At 45.9% G+C, this 17,756-nt stretch overlaps 3 protein-coding genes across 3 annotated transcripts in view; all 3 read left to right on the forward strand.

The window, feature by feature from the left end:
• The window catches only part of LOC308595650 (uncharacterized protein), a 302,145-nt gene extending 285,333 nt beyond the window's left edge, over positions 1-16,812 (forward strand). The window contains exon 5 of the mRNA XM_081210190.1: positions 13,156-16,812. The gene's annotated coding sequence lies outside the window, so the exon portion shown is untranslated. The remainder of the gene's footprint in view (positions 1-13,155) is intronic.
• The window catches only part of LOC308596881 (uncharacterized protein), a gene marked incomplete at its 3' end in the record, with an annotated part of 228,311 nt that overhangs the window by 139,003 nt on the left and 71,552 nt on the right, over positions 1-17,756 (forward strand). Inside the window, exon 3 of the mRNA XM_081212185.1 lies at positions 4,464-4,641. The remainder of the gene's footprint in view (positions 1-4,463; positions 4,642-17,756) is intronic.
• Positions 10,810-12,896, forward strand: LOC308595605 (uncharacterized protein). Its single transcript, XM_081210051.1, has one exon. It carries the CDS (start codon positions 10,877-10,879, stop codon positions 12,857-12,859), a length of 1,983 nt encoding a protein of 660 aa, XP_081066177.1. The 5' UTR covers positions 10,810-10,876; the 3' UTR covers positions 12,860-12,896.

A 17,756-nucleotide genomic window follows, 5' to 3' on the forward strand; every position in this document is an offset into this window, starting at 1 on the left:
ATTGTTGGCAAAGATCATCATAGATTTTGCATTTAAGGGCCATGTGAGCTAGAGTTTCCACCAGGTGGGCATCGCATGGGCAGATCCTATCTCCTTCTGCCAAACCCACAAACCTGCCCCAAAGGAGGTTAGAAGGATTAGACTTGAACCTAGGCAGAGAAAAAGCCCTTTTTCTTGTGGGTTATACAAAAATGGTAAATAATTAAGGTTAAATTCCTGCACCCTAGAGAGTCGAAAATAAAGAGGGGACCATGTTTTTTCCGCAGCTGAGATTAGTTCCTGGAGATCTATGTCCCACAGCCTAGTTTTTAACATGGCCTTGGCTACTGGGAAAGCCATGATGATAATGTTGCAAATATTATGCCTGAATGTATCCATTCGACTTGACAGCTTGGGGAAGATACCTAGCTTTATAAATGTGTAGAAAATCCATGCTTTAACTGACTCTCCTCATTCCAACGCCATTTTGAACCTTAGAGAAAGGGGAATTTGGGCTCCACCTCCCTCCGTGAACCAAGAAGCAGAAAATCAGATCGGCAGTGTCAAGCGCTCGTCCTACACTCGAGTAGGATCCTGGTAGAGACACATGCCCGACTGGCATGTTCTCTCCCTCCTGGTCATTTGTTCGGGAGCTTCAAAAGCTTCACAGCAACTGATGCCAACAGACATCGGCACACTTAGGGATCTGCAGAGTGTTTGCAGTTTGCGTAACAGAGCTCAGCAACTCAGCATTTTGGCTAATCTACTTTATTTACATATAAACACACACGGAGCACTGCAACACGGCTCCCTCTCTCTCTAGCATCAGACAGCAAAGAGAGAGAACAAAGGACAATAGTCTCACTTCAGGAACATAGTCTCCATCACTTCCCACTGTGGAGTCAAAACATACACCGTCATGTGATAGACAAAAATACCATGACTGCAATCACGGAGCTGGAAATCTAACAGGCAGCAGGAACAGGGCATCCCGCCATAATCCCCCAAGCGTAAGAGCAGAGACACGGCCCCCCATCCAGGGAGTGACCAGGGGAAACAATGGACATCTGCAGAGGCAGTTGAGCAAGCCAGGTGTTCTGAAAGCCCATCTCCAGACCAGTCCTGAGGGCAAGGAGATGTCAAGAGTTTTATTGTTCTTCCGGTGATGGGGAGTTAAGAGGTGTTGGGAAAGGGGCCTGATAAAGAGACCGAATGTTGGACTTGTGTCATCCTTGTAGACCCCTCCCCCTTTGTGACATGCTAGTGATGTAGTGATGATGTCTCAGTGATGCTGCTCCAAGTGTATTCTGGGATATTGTGGGAAGTTTTAAAAGAGGAGGTCACCCCTTACTCGGGGTTCTTACTCCTGTGGGGACCTGTTGCACAACAATAAGGATCATGGTCTACTGACCGCTGTGTTGCTGGAGCTTCCTTCTTCTACTGACCACATGGACCCATGGGGGAGTAGCACCCTGAAGAGCTCGGCTGTTGAGTCGTCTCTCACCCCAGAATTTTTCATTACCAATAATGATCTTTTAAAATGTTTATATTTTTTGTTGTCTGCCACACTCCAAAAAAATTCACCATCTTTTCTATCCCCAGCTCTGCTATCTGTCTCTACTCATTTTTCTTCTGTTGTCTCATATTTTTACCAACAATTCATTTCAATTTTTATTCAATTTAACACCTGCGACTTGGCCAAATTGATTAATCTTGTTGAACACCCTTGGTATAGTTTCCAGTGGGCTTCTACCATTATTACCAGGTTGTTTGCAAATGCCTTAAGTTCATATGATCTTCATCCCACTGTAATAATGAATAATAATAATAATAATAATTTGTATCCCACCCTCCTTGGCCAAAGCCGGGCTCAGAGCGGCTAACAACAGGTAAAAATAGCCCAGTGTACAGAAAATTGCACAGTCAATTAATTAAAATACATTCTAGACTCAATTCAGAATCAAATTAATGGCAACCATCGGGTTAGGGTTCTTTGAAGATTACAGAAGGAGGGGGGGGGGTCGGACTGTGCTTTGGCGAAAGGCCAGGCAGAACAGCTCCGTCTTGCAAGCCCTGCAAAAAGATATATTGATGATGCTGTGAGAACTCTATCCTGGATATGGTGGGAAAGTTTTAAATGTCAATGTCGCCCCCTGCTCTGGGATCACTTGCTGTTGTTGAACCTGTTGCACAACAATAAAGAATCTCAGTCTACTGACTGCTGTTTTGCTCCAAATTGCTTCGCTGGAATTTCCTTCTTTTACTGACCGCACAGACCCGCAGGGGACTTGGACCCTGATGAGCTGAGCTGTTGAGTAGACTCTCAACCCAGAATTTTCCTTATCAAAACCTTTCTGCAAATGGCCTTTGCAACACAACTCCCTGGATGGTTACAAAGTAGACACATTTGCCTCTTTGCAACGGATGCTTTCGCTTAGCCCCGTTTCCTCAATGAATCCTCCCATTTCTTGATGAAATAGAACTTCTGCCAGGAAAACCTGAGCTGAAATAGTAAGGAGAGCAAAACAGCAGCCCTGTCTGACCCCAGTCAGCCTCCAGACGCCCCCAGTCACGTGGCAGGAGATTCTTCCTGAGTTCTCCCCCCCCCCATCAGTGATGATCCAGATATGATCCATTGATGATCCACATGATCCAAGCAGACTGGTCCAAAGAGCAGATCTCTAGGCCTGAATGAAACGGGTCTGCGATGATGGATTCTGGAGTCAAGAAATCCACCCTTTCCAGTGATCTCTCAGGCTGGCCAGGAAAAGGCAGCGAGCAGGAATCCTCAGGCATCCCGGTTGACAGACCTGTCATGTTGCCAAAACACGAACTCGGAGTCTGATCTGATCTGATTTCCATGCAGAACTCATTTTGTGACTTCGCTGTTGGATTGTCGGGAATCAGCCCTTCCCCCCTCTCCTGATCCCCAGAAGGAAGACCGGGGGGGATTTCTACTCCCCCCCCCACCCGCTCAACACTTTCCTTCCCCTCCCGGCACATCCTTCTCTCATCCCGCCCACACAATCCCAAATCCCTCCCCCAATACATTGTTCCTCCTCCTCCTCCAATCCGGCTTCGCTCTGGAAATGGGGGGGGGGAGCCCCCCTCCCAAGCTGCCTGCTTCTCTCGCAAGTAGAGCTTCTACGCCGGATTGCTGCTCTGCGGCGTAGCTGGGGGGGGGGAGGCGCTTTCGGAAAGGGGAGGAGGACGGGAAGAGGAGGATCCTCGCCCAACGTGGATGTTGCAGGAAAGAAATGAGAACCGGAGCGAGGACAAAGAGGTAAAGGGGTCGCGGGGGTAGGAGGGGGAGAAAAGGACCCAGAGACCCCGCCAGCTCCCCCAAGCGCCTTCCGTGGGGCCTGGATTCCGGCACGCGTGCTGCCAAGGGGCGGAGATGGGCCGCCCACCCACGAGGACTCCCTGGGGCGCGGAGAAGCGGGCCAGAAAGGGTTAAGGGGTGCGGGAGGCGCCTGGATAGAGACCCCCCCGCCCCTCCCTTGCTCCTGTCGGGGGGGCTGCGAATGGAGAGGGGTGGCGCGCAGGGCGAGGGGTGACCCGAGCCAAGGGGGCCTTTGGGTGCAGGGGAGACTCCGGGAGAGAGGGAGGGGGTCGAGGAATGGGGGGAGGGAGGGGAGCATCCCTGGGTCAGAGAAGGGCAGCGGGGGGGGGTGAGATAGGAAGACCAGTCTTTGGGGAGAAGTCTCCATCGTGGCGCCCGCTGGGAATATCCGAAGCGCTGGGGGCTCAGCGCAGAGAGAGGTGGACCACGAAAGGGTTAACGGGCACGAGGGATAGAGACCCCCCTGTCCCTCCATGGCTCGTCTTGGGGGGCCCCTCCGGCTGGAGAGATGGGGGCGCAGGACGTGGGGGGAGTGGTGCCAAGGAAGCCTCTGGATGCAGGGGAGACTCCGGGAGAGAGGGAGGGGGTCAAGGACGTGGGGGGAGAAGGGAAGGCAGCATTGGCAGGGGGAGAGATAGGAAGACCACTCTTGGGGGGGGGGCGTCCCCATCGTGCCTTCCTCGGGAAATCTCCGGAGGGGCCGCCTTGGCTTATCTCTCCCGCCCAGCAATCAACGGGGGGGGGGCGACCAGAGAGGGATCCCTGGAAAGTGGGGGTCCTGTCCCCCCACCCCTTCCTTCCTGCAACCTCCATCCTCCTTCCACCCCATAAGCCCCTGCTCTGTCCAGACGCAGCTGTTCTGCCCAGTCCAACCACTGGTCCCCTGGAGAGGAGAAGAAATCCCGAGACGAGGGGGGAGGCCTTCTCAGAAGCGGCTCTTGGTTTCTGCAATCCCACCCAGGAAGCAGCCAGAAACCTTTCCCTCTCTCTCAGGCTTCCATCTTTAATGTCTTTTCCACTGAGGATGAGGATAATGTACACCTGTCATCAGAAACAGGGGTGCAGAGTCCATGGAATGGCTCTCAGGATTGATATAGAAGTTGCACCTCAAAAGCATTTCTGTTCCTCTTATTCTTTGAAGGCAGTGTCAGAGTGACTGACAAGCTGAGATACAACCCATCATCATCCAGTGAAAGTAACTGCCTGAATCTTCCCAGTCAAAGGACCCATTTTCATGATAGACAGTGCCTGGGGCTGGAGGCTCTACACACTGGGTGTGCCTGTGCAGGCCAAAGACTGCCAGTATTAGCACAGGTGAGGTGTGTGTCATTCCCAAATTTACAGACTGTATGTGAATGAGAGTTTGTGGGTGGGATTATAGTTTATGGCAACCCTGTGATTTTCTCCACCCATAACATTTCGTAAGCTAATGTTGCAGTACGAATTCCAAAATAACTAGAAAAAATCACAAGATGATAATAATAGTACAGTGGTACCTCGGGTTAAGAACTGAATTCGTTCTGCAGCTCCGTTCTTAATCTGAAACTGTTCTTAACCTGAAGCACCACTTTAGCTAATGGGGCCTCCTGCTGCCGCCGTGCGATTTCTGTCCTCATCCTGAAGCAAAGTACTTAACAAAAGGTACTATTTCTGAGTCTGTAACCTGAAGCGCCTGTAACCCGACGTACCACTCTAGACGTTATAGTATTAGTATTCCCCCCCCCCAACCACTCTGGGCAGCTTACAGTATATATAGGTAAAGGTAAAGGGACCCCTGACCATTAGGTCCAGTCGTGGCCGACTCTGGGGTTGCGGCACTCATCTCGCTTTACTGGCCGAGGGAGCCGGCGTACAGCTTCCGGGTCGTGTGGGCAGCATGACTAAGCCGCTTCTGGCGAACCAGAGCAGTGCATGGAAATGCCATTTACCTTCCCGCCAGAGAGGTACCTATTTATCTACTTGCACTTTGACATGCTTTCGAACTGCTAGGTTGGCAGGAGCAACGGGAGCTCACCCCGTCACGGGGATTCGAACCGCCGACCTTCTAATTGGCAGGTCGTAGGCTCTGTGGTTTAACCCACAGCAACACCCGCGTCCCTACAGTACATATACAAGACAGTAAAACATCCAAAAATTAAAAACCTCCTGATACAGCTGTCTTCTAAATGTCAGATAGTTGCCTCCTTCCTTGCCCTCTGAAGGGAGGGCATTCCATGGGGCAGGAGGCCCTCTGCCTGGTTCCCTGGAACTTCACTTCTAACAGCAAGGGAACCAGCAGAAGACCCTCGGAGGAGGACCTCCCTGTCCGGACTGAGCGATGGGGGTGGAGACGCTCCTTCAGGTCCACAGGGCCGAGGCTGATGAGGGCTTTAGGTTGCAGATCTTGCTCCTCCATAATGATTGATGTATAGTTAACAGAGTAGGAAAAAACACTCAGAGGCAGGGGAAAAAAATCAGCTGAGAAATTTATTACTGAAGACAGATAAGCATGACAGTACCCAAAAAATAGCAAAAAATTAATTTACAGTAAAACCCTGACTTAGCAAACCAAAACAGCACTCAAGTAAGAAACAGACAAGCAGAGTAGAGTAATATCAGAATATGAAGTGGGAGCAGGCACATTTCAATACTGCAATTCATATATAATTCAATGTCAGGGTAACCCTGGGACTAGATAACAAGCCTCCAGGTGGACGTGCCCCACCTGCCCTTCACGTTCCTCTTCCGCACGGGCAGAATCTGCCTTCTGGACTGTGGGATTCACGGTTGTTCTCCTCCTCTCCATCCACCAGGGCTTGACTTCAGGTGCAGCAGAATTCCCCAGCCCCCCAAGGATTTGAGACCCATCAGCTTTCCTCACCTGGTTTAGCCGGCTGGTTGAAGCCGTTGCTTGAACCCCTGTTGCATGCTGACAGCTTCTGGAAGCCACAGGTGAGAGCTGAGTGCAGGGTGGGCACCAAGGGTGGAAAAATGACCCCAGAAGGTGCAGGACATGTCCCCCACCAAAGGAGAACTACAGCTCCCCAACACCCCATGACATCTAGATTCAGGTAGGTAGCCGTGTTGGTCTGACGCAGTTGAAATAAAAAAATAAAAAATAGTCCAGTAGCACCTTAGAGACCAACTATGATTGTTCTAGGTATAAGCTTTTGTGTGCATGCGCACGTCTTCAGATACACTGACACAGATGTCACCAGACCCTTGTATGTTGTGGGAGGGTGGGGTGGGGTTTTTCTCAGAAGGGTACTCCTACTACCATCTCCCACTACCCTTCACTATAAGAAGAAGTGTGCATGCACACAAAAGGTTATACCTAGAACAAACTTAGTTGGTCCCTAAGGTGCTACTGGACTATTCTTTTTTACTTCAACTGTGTCAGACCAACACGGCTATCTACGATTAAGTACAGGTATGTCCTGCTTTTCAGTGTCACTTTAGGATAGTCAGAAGACGGGCTCGAGATCAGGCAGCACGTCATCATTAGAAAGCACCATTGGGGTGGGTGTTTCCGTCTGGGATTCCCATGTGCCAGCTGCTCTCCTTCTGCTTCTCCTGCTCTCTCAATGCAATGCGAGGCATGTAGATGGAGGTCCATCTCCAAGAACAGGAGCTTCCCTGAGCACCCATTCAGCTGACCCCAAGCACCAAGCCTTGCCACTAGTTCTCTGACTGACCCAGACCACAGTCCCTGGAAAAGATGTAGATCTGGGTCTCACATAATGGTCCACATGGACCTCCTGAGGTCAGTGGGACTGTGCAGGTGATTCATGAAGATCTAGAGGTGGAAACGGGGGCAACCACTTGATTTGAAAGGCAGTCTTAGAGTAAAAATTCTTGCTAAATGTAGTTTTTATCAATCTCTTTATCTCTTCATAAATCATGTTCCAAAATCTTTGTATCTCTAGACAGGACCACCACATATGGTAGTATGTTCCTATCTGTTCCATACATCGCCAGCACTTGTTATTATTTGATTTATTTATTTTTGCAAGTTTTACAGGGGTCAGGTACCACCTATAATAGATTTTCATAAGATTTTCCCTTATAAGGAAACAAGCCGTGAATTTTATATTTTTAGTCCATAATTCGTTCCAAATATTGGGTTTGATCGTATGTCCCAGGTCCCTCTCCCATTTTACTGTAATTTCTTTGATATGTTCCTCCTTTCTTTGCCAATTCAAAAGTAGTTTGTACATTTTAGAAAGTGTCTTTTGATTATTATATAAAATATCCTTCTCCAGATAGGATATTTTTTTGTCAAATCTTTTGTTTCTTTTATCCTTTTCAAGGGCGGCTTTTAATTGATAATACTCCAGCCAGGTTATTCCCTTCTGTTTCAATTCACTTAGGCCCTTTATTTTCGGATCACTACTTGTTTCCTCTACTAAATCCTTATATGTTAGCCAATCGCTGTTCATATTCATCCTGTGAACTGACATAGATTCCATTGGTGACAGCCACCATGGTGTTTTGGTTACTACTGATTTTTTACTCCTCTCCCATACTTCATATAATGCCCTTCTCACAATGTGATTTAAAAATCCTTTGCGGGATTTAACCTTGTCATAGCCTATTAGCCATGCCACCCGTACACAATATCCCATCCCTCCAGATCTAGGACTTCCGTGTTTTTAATTAATATCCAGTCCTTAATCCATGTCCAACACACTGCCTCAAAGTACAGTTTAAGGTCAGGGACCGCGAAGCCTCCTTTTTCCTTCAACTCTGTTAGTAGCTTAAATTTTATGCGTGGTTTTTCCCCTTGCCACATAAACTTGGCAAGGTCCTTCTGCCAATCCTTAAAACACTTTACACCTCCAATTATAGGTATTGTTTGGAACATAAAAATCATCTTTGGCAATACCATCATTTTAACTGTGGATATTCTCTCCCACAGGAATAATTTTAATTTTCCCCAAGTCTCTAATTCTTTTTTTATTTCCTTCCACTTCTTCTCATAATTGTCCTTATATAAGTTTATATACTTATTGGTGATCCAAACCCCCAAAGAATTTACCTTATTGGCTACCTTTAAACCTGTTGTATTTTCCAGTTGCTCTTGTTCCAACTTACGTAAATTTTTCATTAATAATTTGGATTTTCCTTTATTCAGTTTGAACCCAGAGACTTTCCCAAATTCTTCCAGTTGTGCAAGCATTTTTTGGATACTTTCCACTGAATTTTAAGTGGTTACGATTACATCATCGGCAAAGGCTTTAATTTGGTAGTATCGAGTTCCTAGGTTAATTCCTCTTATATTTTTATCCTTTCTTATTGCTATTAAAAGTGGTTCCGAGGTGGCAATAAAAAGAAGTGGGGAGAGAGGGCACCCCTGTCTTGTCCCCCTTTCGATGCTGAAATCTTCGGTGATCTCGTTATTTATTAGCAATTTTGCTTTTTGGTTATCATATATCGCCCTAATTCCATTAATTATTTAACATGGCCTAATTCCATTAATTATAGGAAATTCCATGATACTCTATCAAAAGCTTTTTCTGCATCAACCAATAACATGGCCATCTTTTTACTTGGTTTCATTTCCACATATTCCAACGGGTCAATTATTATTCTTGTATTGTCTTTTATATGTCTATCCGGTAAGAAGCCCGCCTGGTCTCTGCTGATTATTTTGTTTAGAGTCTTTTTTAATCTATTAGCCATCACCCCAGCATAGATTTTATAGTCTGTATTCCAGAGGGAGATTGGTCTATAATTTTTCATGTCTGTCAACTCCACTCCCTGTTTTGGGATTGGAGTGATCAGTGCTTCTTTCCATGATTGTGGTATATCTTTCCCTCCCAGTATATTATTTATTATTCTTTGTAATATAGGGAGGATTACTTCTTCCAGGTTCTTATAGTACAGTAATGTGGTTCCGTCAAGACCTGGCGATTTGCCACTCTTCAATTTTTTTTATTACTTGTGCCATTTCATCTATTTCTATATTGGAGTTGAGGGCCTCAACTTCTTCTTTTTCAATTCTTGGTAATTTTGTTGTAAATACTCTTCCATTTTATTAACCTCTAAATGTTCTTGTTTATATAAATCTTTATAAAAGTTTAAGAATTTTATTTTTATTTTTACTGGGTCTGTTGTTTCCTCTCCTTTGTCCAAAATTTTATTTATAACTTTTTTTGTTTGCTTTTCCTTTATGCTAACAACTTACCGGGCTTATTGGCGGACTCAAAATACCTTTGTTTTCCCCATTTAATTTTATTTTCTACTTCCTTATTTAATATACGAGAGATATGGGATTGCAATATCTTTATTTTTTGTAATATTTCATGACTTTTTGGATTTTTGATCAACTCTTTTTCATTAATTCTTATCTGGTTAGTTAGCTCTTGGATATTATTGTCTTTTATCTTCTTCAGTCTAGCCATTTCTTGTATTCCAAGACCCCTCATGTACGCTTTACTAAACTACATTTATGTCTGCATTTTGTTTCCCATTTATCTCGAAAAATTCCGCTAACTTGATTCTTGCTTGCGTCACTCATTGGTCGTCTCTCCATATAATTTTTACTAGGAATGGTTTCAGATAATATTCCCAAAAACAAAACTAGGCTATTTATGTACGCAACATCAGCAGTAAGGGTTGTAGTGGCAAAACACTGGAAAGATAAAAATATACCCACTAAAGAGGAATGGGTTGTCAAATTGTGCGAGTACTTGGAGCTCGCAAAGCTGACCGATGCAATAAGAGATAAACCTTAAAAAATGGTGAAAGAAGAATAGGAATATTTAAATAATTATGTAGGGGACAAGGGCTCAACAAGAAAGATCTGGCTATGTTTAGAATGATACCGCATAGAGAAATGCTCCCTGATACCAAGATGAGGGATTCCTTTGGAATGCAGATAGAGAGAATCGATAAGAATAATGATCTGTTGTGAGCTTGACGGAAGTGTACAATAGATGAGCTTTCCTGCTTAGGCTCATTTTTATTTTTATTTTTATTTTTCTCTTTTTTCTTTTTTCCTTTTTCTTTTTCCTTTTATCTTTCCCATAGTTGCTTTGTTCTGTGTCATGTACCTCAATATTTTTTGTAGACTTTTTTCATTTTTTTCATTACTATTAAGGAATTTTTCTTTGTCATTTTGGTTGTCTTTATTTCTAAGTACCTGTTTACATGTACCTGTTTAAAGCAAAAGAAAAGTTTAAAAAAAAGAGAAGAAGAAAAAAGAAAGAAAGGCAGTCCCACAAGACAACGGTATTCTAAGATCATTCTGTGTTATTAAAGATGATTGAAGATTATGAAAGGTTGCTGATGCATTACTACCATTTGACATCATACCATTTTCATTTCCTAAAAATTAGGAACATGGGTAGGACATGGGAGAATGTAGGAGATGTTGAAATAAGAGAAGGTGCTAATGGAGGTTGATGTGTCCTTTTTTTTTCTGTGTTTTCTTTCCTAAAACCCAAACAGGATTTCCTTTCTGCCCACTCTGAAAAAGGTGGTGGAGAAGTCAGAATTGCACGGGACAGTGCACCTTTCGTTTCATTAGGAATAGCCATTAAAATGTGTGAAATGTGGAATATGCTTCACTGAATGAGCACACATAGTTCACATCAACGAACACAAAAAGGAAATAACCCATTTAAAGGTATGGAGTGCGGAAAGAGCTTCTCTTTCAATGCAAAACTTAGAACACACCTGCAGACTCACACAGAGAGAAAACGTTTTAAGTGCAGGGAGTGTGGGAAGAACTTCAGTCAGAGTGGAAACCTTAAATTGCACAAACGGACTCACACAGGGGAGAAACCATATGAATGCCTGGAGTGTGGAAAGAGATTCAGTCAGAGTGGACACCTTAGACAACATCAACGGACTCACACAGGGGAGAAACCGTTTCAATGTAGGGAGTGTGGAAAGAGCTTTAGGGATAATGGAAACCTTAGAAAACATGAACGGACTCACACCGGGGAGAAACCATTTAAATGTATCGAGTGTGGAAAGAGTTTTAGTAATAATGGAAAACTTAGAACACATGAACGGACTCACACCGGGGAGAGACCATTTAAATGCATGGAGTGTGGAAAGGACTTCAGTCAGAATGGAAGCCTTAGGACGCATCAACGGACTCACACAGGGGAGAAACCATTTAAATGCATGGAGTGTGGAAAGAGCTTCAATCAGAGTGGAAACCTTAGAAATCATCAACGGACTCACACAAGGGAGAAACCATATAAGTGTATCGTGTGTGGAAAGAGCTTTAGTAACAGAGGATATCTTAGAACACATCAACGGATTCACACAGGGGAGAAACCATATCAATGTATCGAGTGTGGAAAGAGCTTTAGTCATAGTGGAAGCCTTAGACTACATCAACGGACTCACACAGGAGAGAAACAATTTAAATGTATTGAGTGTGGAAAGAGCTTTAGTAACAATGGAAGCCTTAGACTACATCAACGGACTCACACAGGAGAGAAACCATATAAATGTATTGAGTGTGGAAAGAGCTTTAGTGATAATGGAAGCCTTAGGGAACATCAACGGACTCACACAGGGGAGAGACCATTTAAATGCATGGAGTGTGGAAAGGACTTCAGTCAGAATGGAAACCTTAGGAACCATCAACGGACTCACACAGGGGAGAAACCATTTAAATGTATCGAGTGTGGAAAGAGCTTTAGTACTAATGGAAGCCTTAGGAACCATCAACGGACTCACACAGGGGATAAACCATTTAAATGTATCGAGTGTGGAAAGAGCTTTAGTGGAAATGGAAACCTTAGGGAACATCAACGGACTCACACAGGGGAGAGACCATTTAAATGCATGGAGTGTGGAAAGGACTTCAGTCAGAATGGAAGCCTTAGGACGCATCAACGGACTCACACAGGGGAGAAACCATTTAAATGCATGGAGTGTGGAAAGAGCTTCAATCAGAGTGGAAACCTTAGAAATCATCAACGGACTCACACAAGGGAGAAACCATATAAGTGTATCGTGTGTGGAAAGAGCTTTAGTAACAGAGGATATCTTAGAACACATCAACGGATTCACACAGGGGAGAAACCATATCAATGTATCGAGTGTGGAAAGAGCTTTAGTCATAGTGGAAGCCTTAGACTACATCAACGGACTCACACAGGAGAGAAACCATTTAAATGTATTGAGTGTGGAAAGAGCTTTAGTAACAATGGAAGCCTTAGACTACATCAACGGACTCACACAGGGGAGAAACCATATAAATGTATTGAGTGTGGAAAGAGCTTTAGTAACAGAGGATATCTTAGAAAACATCAACGGACTCACACAGGGGAGAAATCATTTAAATGCATGGAGTGTGGAAAGAGCTTCAATCAGAGTGGAGACCTTAGAAACCATCAACGGACTCACACAGGGGAGAAACCATTTAAATGTATCGAGTGTGGAAAGAGCTTCAGTCAGAATGGAAAACTTAGAACACATCAATGGACTCACACAGGGGAGAAACCATTTAAATGTATGGAGTGTGGAAAGAGCTTCAGTCAGAATGGAAATCTTAGAAAACATCAGCAGACACACAGGGGAGAAACCATGTAAATGCATGGACTGTTGAAGGAGCTTCAGAGAGTGGAACCCTTGATTTATGTCAAAAAAACTCACACAAAAGACAAACCATATAAATATCAGGAAAGTAGATAGAGGTTCACTCTTAGTGGAAGTTCCAAATCAACAGACTCATGGACATGAAGAAGTTTAAGAGCTGAAACCCTTCAGACCATCAACAAACTCAGAGAGCATAAGCAGTTTAAATGAAAAGACTGCAAAAAATGCTTTATTTATAATGGAGTATTTAAGGAACAGGGATGCGGGTGGCACTGTGGGTTAAACCACAGAGCCCAGGACTTGCCGATCAGAAGGTCGGCGGTTCGAATCCCCGCAACAGGGTGAGGTCCCATTGCTCGGTCCCAGCTCCTGCCTACATAGCAGTTCAAAAGCATGTGAAGTGCAAATAGATAAATAGGTACTGCTCTGGTGGGAAGGTAAACGGCGTTTCTGTGCGCTGCTCTGGTTCGCCAGAAGCGGCTTAGTCATGCTGGCCACATGACCCGGAAGCTGTACACCAGCTCCCTTGGCCAATAAAGCAAGATGAGCACCGCAACCCCAGAGTCGGTCAAGACTGGACCTAATGGTCAGGGGTCCCTTTACCTTTATTTAAGGAACATCTAGGGACTCTCACATGGGAGAACCCATTTAGATGTATGGAGTGTGGGACTCCTTCCTCTCAGTGTGCACTCTGAGCAATGAACTCAGCAGGAAATCATTCCTAAAAACAAGAGGTATATGTGCAGTTCTGGTGTTTATATGTAAAACAGTATAATAATGAAATAATGAAGGCAGCATCTCACAATGGTGAGTATAATTTTAGATGAAAGTACCTTTGGTTTTTGCTCTAAACTCTGTCATTCTCCCACCGCATGATCTCCAAGCACTGCTTCTTCACCAGAACTTCATCGCTGCCTCCTGCGGGTCATGAAGAATACTGAAATTGAATGGGATATTTCCCCCCAAGCCTAATTTCAAGAGGGGGAAGGAGGGGCTGTAGGTACCAGGGAAATCTCCTGGTGGGGGCATCTTCACTCTTGAACCCCATGGGGCAACCCCAGAGCTCCTGTTTTTTCAGGAGTTTGGGGAAGATAGCATCCAGGGAGACTCCCCCTCCTGCTGTGACCAGCTCCCCTCTCCCCTGGTCTCCTAGAACACACAGGGAAATCCAGTTCAGACCCCATGAGCCTGTACATGATATTAAGAGGTGTTTTTTTGTCCCAACATGCACCACTTTAATCTCATTGACAATGAGCTGTATCTGTTCATTCACTCCCTTTGAAGAAGTCCTTTTGGAGCTCCTTGCAATCTATTTCTGTTTGAACAACCCTGGAAAAATTGCTGCCATCAGCAAACTTTGCCCCCTCCCTGCTCCATCCTAAGTCTAGATCATTTATGAACAAGTTGAAAAGCCACAGGGGACTCCGCTTCTGCTCCTCTCCATTCAGAGAACTGTCTATTTACTCTCTTGGTTTTTCAGAAGGAGGGCTGCCTTCCTGGTGGTGGGATGGCGATGAGCCGAAAGAGGGAGAAAAGGGAGCAGACCGGAAGGGGAGATATTGCAAGCTGAGGAGGAAACAGGGTTTCGTGGGGCAGAGAGCAGTTCAGGCTTGGAAGGAGGAGAGGAGGGGGCCAGGAGACCCAGAGGAGGCCGGCTGCTGAAGCAACCAGGGAGACTCCCCCTCCTGCTGCAACCAGCACATGCCTTTGTGTCTGGCGGTTAGAACTCTTAGAATGTGGGAATCCCATTTTTCAACCAAAAACAAAAACCCGCTAGCCTTTTCCCAGGTCTTTCCTGACCTGACAGTCGTTCATCTTCTCTACAAAGTCCTTCTCTCTCCCTTTATTTACCATGGGGTCCCAGACCCATTTCTGCCTTTTACACTCTAGGGAAAAGAGTCCCTTTCCACTGGACGCCTGGCAGCCCAGTGCCAAATCCGGCTGCTCCAGAGAGAAAGGAAAGGAATTGTAAACGCCCTTGCGCTCTGAGGCGCACCAGTCACTTCCTCCTGGATCTTGGTGCTGCCGGTGCAGCTGCATTTAGGAGAAAAAGAGAAATTGGAAACCGAGCCCAAGTCCCTTGCTATCCAAACTGTCCACTTGGACCAGCATTGGGGCATCTTCCTTGGGAAAAAGGAGAAGTTTCAGATCCCAGGTTCCCCGACAGGGAATGAAAGCTTTGATTGGCGTTCTCCCCTTGCAGTTAATTGCCTCTCTAACTGCAGAACCCCAAGTCTAACATTCTCCCCTCCCCCTCCTCGCTACCTCTTGCCAGGAAGGCTGGTAGTGAAGACCATAAGCAAAAGAGACAGCAAAGGATGAGAATCTGGGTTGCTGGGTGTTTCAGAGAATCCCGCCCACAATCTTCTCCATTCCTAGACTCACGTCCGCATGCACTGCTCCTGGCCACCCCAGGGTCTTTTGCTAGATTAATTTATGGCCGGCCTGGGGCTGAAAATAAACTACCCAAAAACTAAATTACTGACACAAGGCCTCACAATGAAAGGGGAAAAAAGAACGTCTAGAACGCCAGTGTGGTGTAGTGGTTAAGAGCGGTAGTCACGTAATCTGGTGAACTGGGTTCGCTTCCCCGCTCCTCCACCTGCAGCTGCTGGGTGACCTTGGGCCAGTCACACTTCTGTGAAGTCTCTCAGCCCCACTCACCTCACAGAGTGTTTGTTGTGGGGGAGGAAGGGAAAGGAGAATGTTAGCCACTTTGAGACTCCTTAAAGGGAGTGAAAGGCGGGGTATCAAATCCAAACTCTTCTTCTTCTTCTTCTAGAAAAAACAGGTCTGGAAACTAAAAATAAGGTTAGATACCTAGGGATCTGGATTTCAAAAAAAGTTTAAATTTATCTTAGGATAATTCTAGTAAAGTATGGAAAGAAATTTTTAAAAATATGGAAACCTGGACCAAACTCCATCTCTCACTCTGGGGAAGAGTCTCCGTTGTGAAAATGAATATCCTCCTCAAAATGATTTTCTTATTCCAAACAATGCCCATTTTAGGAGGAATGAATTGTTTTAAGGAGTGGAAAAGGGAAATGTCTAGATTTATATGGAGAGGAAAGAAACCGAGAATTAAACACCAGTTATTAACAGATCAAAAGGAGAGAGGAGGTTTTGCATTGCCAGATTTGGAATTCTACCATGCGGCGGCAGGATTGTTTTGGATAAAAGACTGGATTACACTAAAAGATATGGACCTATTAGACTTGGAAGGCCACGAGAATCGGTCTGGATGACACGCTTCTTTAATATACGAAAAAGTGAAGGTCCACAGGGGATTTTTGAGCCATGTGAAATAAAATCAGGAATAAATATAAAGGACTACATGAGCCAAAAATACCCTTGTGGACATCACCAAGAGAAGCCATATACTCATGTTAGAATATTTACAGCTAGCAAAACTGATGGGAAGAGTTAGAGGAGTATTGAACCGGAAAATATTTGGAGAATGGAGAATATCTAAGGATTATAGAAGATCATATTGTACTAACCACACCATATTAGCAGAACTTGAGTGATACTTGTAAACACAAAAAATACTGTTTCTGGAGTAGACCGGAACAATATTAAAGAATATAAAACTGTGCGAAAGAAATAACGGCAGTATAAACAGTACCATAAGAATGATTGAAAGACTCATTTTGTCAGGTCTTTTTTATTTAATTAGGAAGATTAAATTTTTTATGCACATAAATCTGCTTTTTCTTCTTTCCTTTTTCTGTAATTTCTTCTTTCCTTTTTTCTTCGTTTTTTTTTAAATGTTCTTTTTTGCAGTATGAGATTGCAAATTCTTTGTATATGTGTGTAGTTTAAATCAATAAAGATTATTTTAAAAATAAATCAATTTGTGGCCGGCCTGATCAAGCATTGCTTCCTTTGGTTAGCCCCCCTGGAACTCCACTTCTTTCCAGACCCTGGGGTCACTAGAGCAGTGTTTCCCAACCACTGTTCCGCGGCACACTAGTGTGCCACGAGATGTTGCCTGGTGTGCCGCGGGAAAAATTAAAAAATTCAAAAGATTTTTTTTTTAAGTCAAATTTTCGATTGGGTTGCCCTCACTAGATGGCCCCTGGGGTTCCCTCCCTCCCTCCCGCTCTGCGCCTCCCTCCTCCTCCTCCTCCAGGGAGGCCCTTCCTGGCTCTCGGCCAAGGCTTGGCGGCTGCCACTCACTCGCTCGCTCGCCCACCCGTCCCTCCATCCCTGCACCCGGCCTCTCCCCCTCCGTCCCCGGCGCGGGGGCTGCCGGGATCCGTAGTCCCCTCGCCCTTGGGCTCCGCGCCCGCGTGGGGTGCGCGAACTACGTTTCCCAGCGTGGCCTGGCGGGCCGGGCGTTTTGTTTGAAGCGCTCTTCTCCCGGCCATGGAATGAGCACAGCGGCGGCGGCCGGGCGGGCAGGGGCTCTTCCGCGCAGACCCCGCGCAGCCCGCCTGCGCCCCCGCGGAGATCGGGCGGCAGGATGGAGCCCGGGGATCCCCGCGGAGGCGGAGCGGCGGAGGCGGAGGCTGCCCCCCAGGTAGGGCTGCGTCGGGGTTTTTTTATTTTTGCAATGCTGCATCTGCGCCGGAGGGGACGCATCGGACCGCGGGGAGACCCCTTGGCGGGCGTGCAAGGCAATGCATGCGTGCAGGAGTTGCATGGAGTGCAATGCAATGGCAACGCGGTGACCTGCATGCATGCATGCAACTTCCACCGCTCCGTACTTGGCAGGTGAGGGGGGTCCCCAGTGGGCGGCAGAGAGAGCCGGGAGGGCGAAGGGGAGCCAGGGGGGAGCAGCGCTGCTCCCCGAGCCGAGCCCGGGGGGAAACTTCGGCGTCGTTGCGCCAGGTGTTGGAAGCGGAGGCTGGTGGGGGCCCCTCACCTGCAAAACCTGGTCGCCTCTCAT

Source organism: Podarcis bocagei, assembly GCF_964188305.1.
Source record: "Podarcis bocagei genome assembly, chromosome: 10".
Classification (NCBI taxonomy): Eukaryota; Metazoa; Chordata; class Lepidosauria; order Squamata; family Lacertidae; genus Podarcis; species Podarcis bocagei.